Source organism: Austrofundulus limnaeus, unplaced genomic scaffold (assembly GCF_001266775.1).
Source record: "Austrofundulus limnaeus strain Quisiro unplaced genomic scaffold, Austrofundulus_limnaeus-1.0 Scaffold1547, whole genome shotgun sequence".
Taxonomy (NCBI): domain Eukaryota; kingdom Metazoa; phylum Chordata; class Actinopteri; order Cyprinodontiformes; family Rivulidae; genus Austrofundulus; species Austrofundulus limnaeus.
Genome location: NW_013953949.1, coordinates 11,638 through 14,122, shown reverse-complemented (window position 1 = coordinate 14,122; position 2,485 = coordinate 11,638). Strand labels below are relative to the sequence as shown.

General features: G+C 43.5%; 1 protein-coding gene across 1 annotated transcript in view; it reads right to left on the bottom strand.

Moving 5' to 3' along the window:
* The window catches only part of abcg1 (ATP-binding cassette, sub-family G (WHITE), member 1), an 18,629-nt gene that overhangs the window by 8,970 nt on the left and 7,174 nt on the right, over positions 1-2,485 (bottom strand). Inside the window, exons 3-4 of the mRNA XM_014032818.1 lie at positions 1,804-1,921; positions 1,513-1,645 (exon numbers count right to left, since the gene is read on the bottom strand). Of these exons, the coding sequence (XP_013888272.1) occupies positions 1,513-1,645; positions 1,804-1,921 (251 nt within the window). The remainder of the gene's footprint in view (positions 1-1,512; positions 1,646-1,803; positions 1,922-2,485) is intronic.

Below are 2,485 nucleotides of genomic sequence, written 5' to 3'. Positions count from 1 at the left end.
GGATATAATAAATAGTGTAACACACAGAGCTTTTACTTATAAACAGATAGAGTTTTCTGATCCATGATGAGGACTGGTTCATCAGCCGTTTTGAGGAAAAACCCTTTTTCATATTGGCACTGCTGCACTCTGGGAGCGCGACACACGAGCAGCGTGCGCCATGCGTGCACGTGCAGCAGCAGCGATTGAACTGGGGTTCCACAGGAGCTTTCCAGAAGGAGCTGGCAGACCGATCAGGACTGTGTCAGTCCAGTCCACCCAAAGCTGAATCATGACCAATGGAATCATCTCATCCAAATGAGTCTAACTCTCCAACATCATGTGACGTGATGAAAACTCTCCACTGAGGCGCAGAGAATCGTTTCTTCATATCAGCAATGAAATAAACAAAGATCTATGTTCTACCAAACATGAGTTCCTCTGTGTTTACAGTCATTATGGTAATAAACTCGTGTGCAAAGTTAATATTTTCAGGCTCAGAATGGATGAATGCGCCAGTTGCACAACACAGCAGCTTCACACACACTCACACACACACACAACACACAATCACTCCTTCTTTGCATGACAAACATATTTAGGATTGCCATGTGAATGACAACCTATTACTCTGTGCTACTAAACTGGACTCTATTATTATTTATTCATTCTTTTACTGTTAATGTGGCCCAAACCGTAGGTCATACCCCCATGAAGGTTATATCAAAACGAACGCATCGATCTCGAGATGTGTGTTATTACTCTTCTTTACACTCGCTGTTACCATGGCGACGATATTCGCAAAAAACTAACCCCATTGGATTGCATTAAAACCAGTTTCAACTACCACCCTCTGGCTGAATCATGTGGATTAAATACATCTTTAGGATGGCCACCAAAACTAGTTTTAAACAACAAACACAAACAAAAACATAGGACGAGTTGCACAGCTGGTAATCCTTTGTTTCTCCAGCAACTCTTCTAGTTTATTCCTATTCTTACTTAGGATTTATTTATCACTCACATTATATTTAATTCGTTATTTTCCTGACTCTATAAATCATTTCTGATCACAGGGATCACTCAAACCTGTCCTTCACACATRCAGGAAGTAATTTGCATCTGTTTAACATATGTTAATGAAGGCGTGTCAGGGGAGGAGTCTCACCTGCGCTCAGTTCCACATTAAGTGTGATGTACAAAAGAAATGTGCGTGGATTCAGGCGTTCGCATCTGGGTTTTTTTGTGCGTACGCAGTTTTCTGGATTTGACCGTTCGCCACGTTTCAGTAAGAAATCCACACCAGTCTTTGTACATGAGGCCCCTGGTTTTACACCAGTGGGGGATCATTAAGACAAWCTTTGATGGTGGATCTCTTTATTTCTAATTTAAGTCAATAAAATGTTAATAAAACAGTTTTTTGTGTTGTGCAAAGCTTTGAGAACATGCTGGACCCGTTTGTTTGGTCCAGCGTCATTTTGGACCCGCCTCTCTCAGGTCAGGACAGAAACACTGACCCCGGGCTTGTCCTACCATCATGGCCTCTCGAACGGTGAGATGCGGCAGCAGCATGTCGTCCTGCATGATGTAACAGGAAACCTTCCTGAAGGAGCGCAGGTCTCGGGGCTGACCGTTGATCAGGATCTCACCCTTCATCCCGGTCTCCCTAAAGACACAGAAACAATGAAGAACTGACGGGAACCAGAACCCTTAAACCCATAAATGTTCTGATCAGAACTTGTTTTAGTTTAAACTGAAGCTGCAGGAAAACCAAAATAAAAATTTCTTGAYATTAAAAAATGATTTTGGGAGAACTTCTCTCACCTGTACCCAGCCAGGATGTTCATCAGGGTGGACTTTCCGGCCCCCGAGGGCCCCATGATGGCCACCAGGTCACCGCTGATGAATTTCCCAGAGATCCCTTTGAGCAGAGTTTTGTAACCTGAAACAGGACAGAAACAATCAGTCTGAAGGTTCCCAGCAGCTCTCAGAGCAGCTCTTTGTCCTCAGGTCCRTGGATCTGGTTTCAGACCCGTTTGGAGGTTTTTCTCTTCAGTAATCCGCAGAGATTCACAAGAACCCGAGCAGCCACCCAAAACTTCACCAGGATGAGAGAAACTCTACTTTTCTGAACTGAGTTCTGATACAGTTTGACCCGTTTAAAGATAAAAGCTTTAAACGGACCTGGTTTAAACCAGGATCCGGTTCAGTCTGAGTCTTCGAGGGTCAAAGATGTTCAGAGGTTCCAGTTTGAACTGATAAAAAAAAAGATTTTCAGAACAGAACCACATGGACCCACAGAACCCAACCAAGGGCTGGTAGAACCACATAGACCAGGGACTACTTTAGGGTCATGTTTAGGATTAGTTTTTAAAACTTAAACAAGAACTTTTTTATTATCAGACTGATGAGTTTATGAAGACAACATGAGGGGTTAAAAACAGGACCGGACAGGACAGGACAGGACAGGACAGGACAGGACAGGACAGGACAGGACAGGACAGGA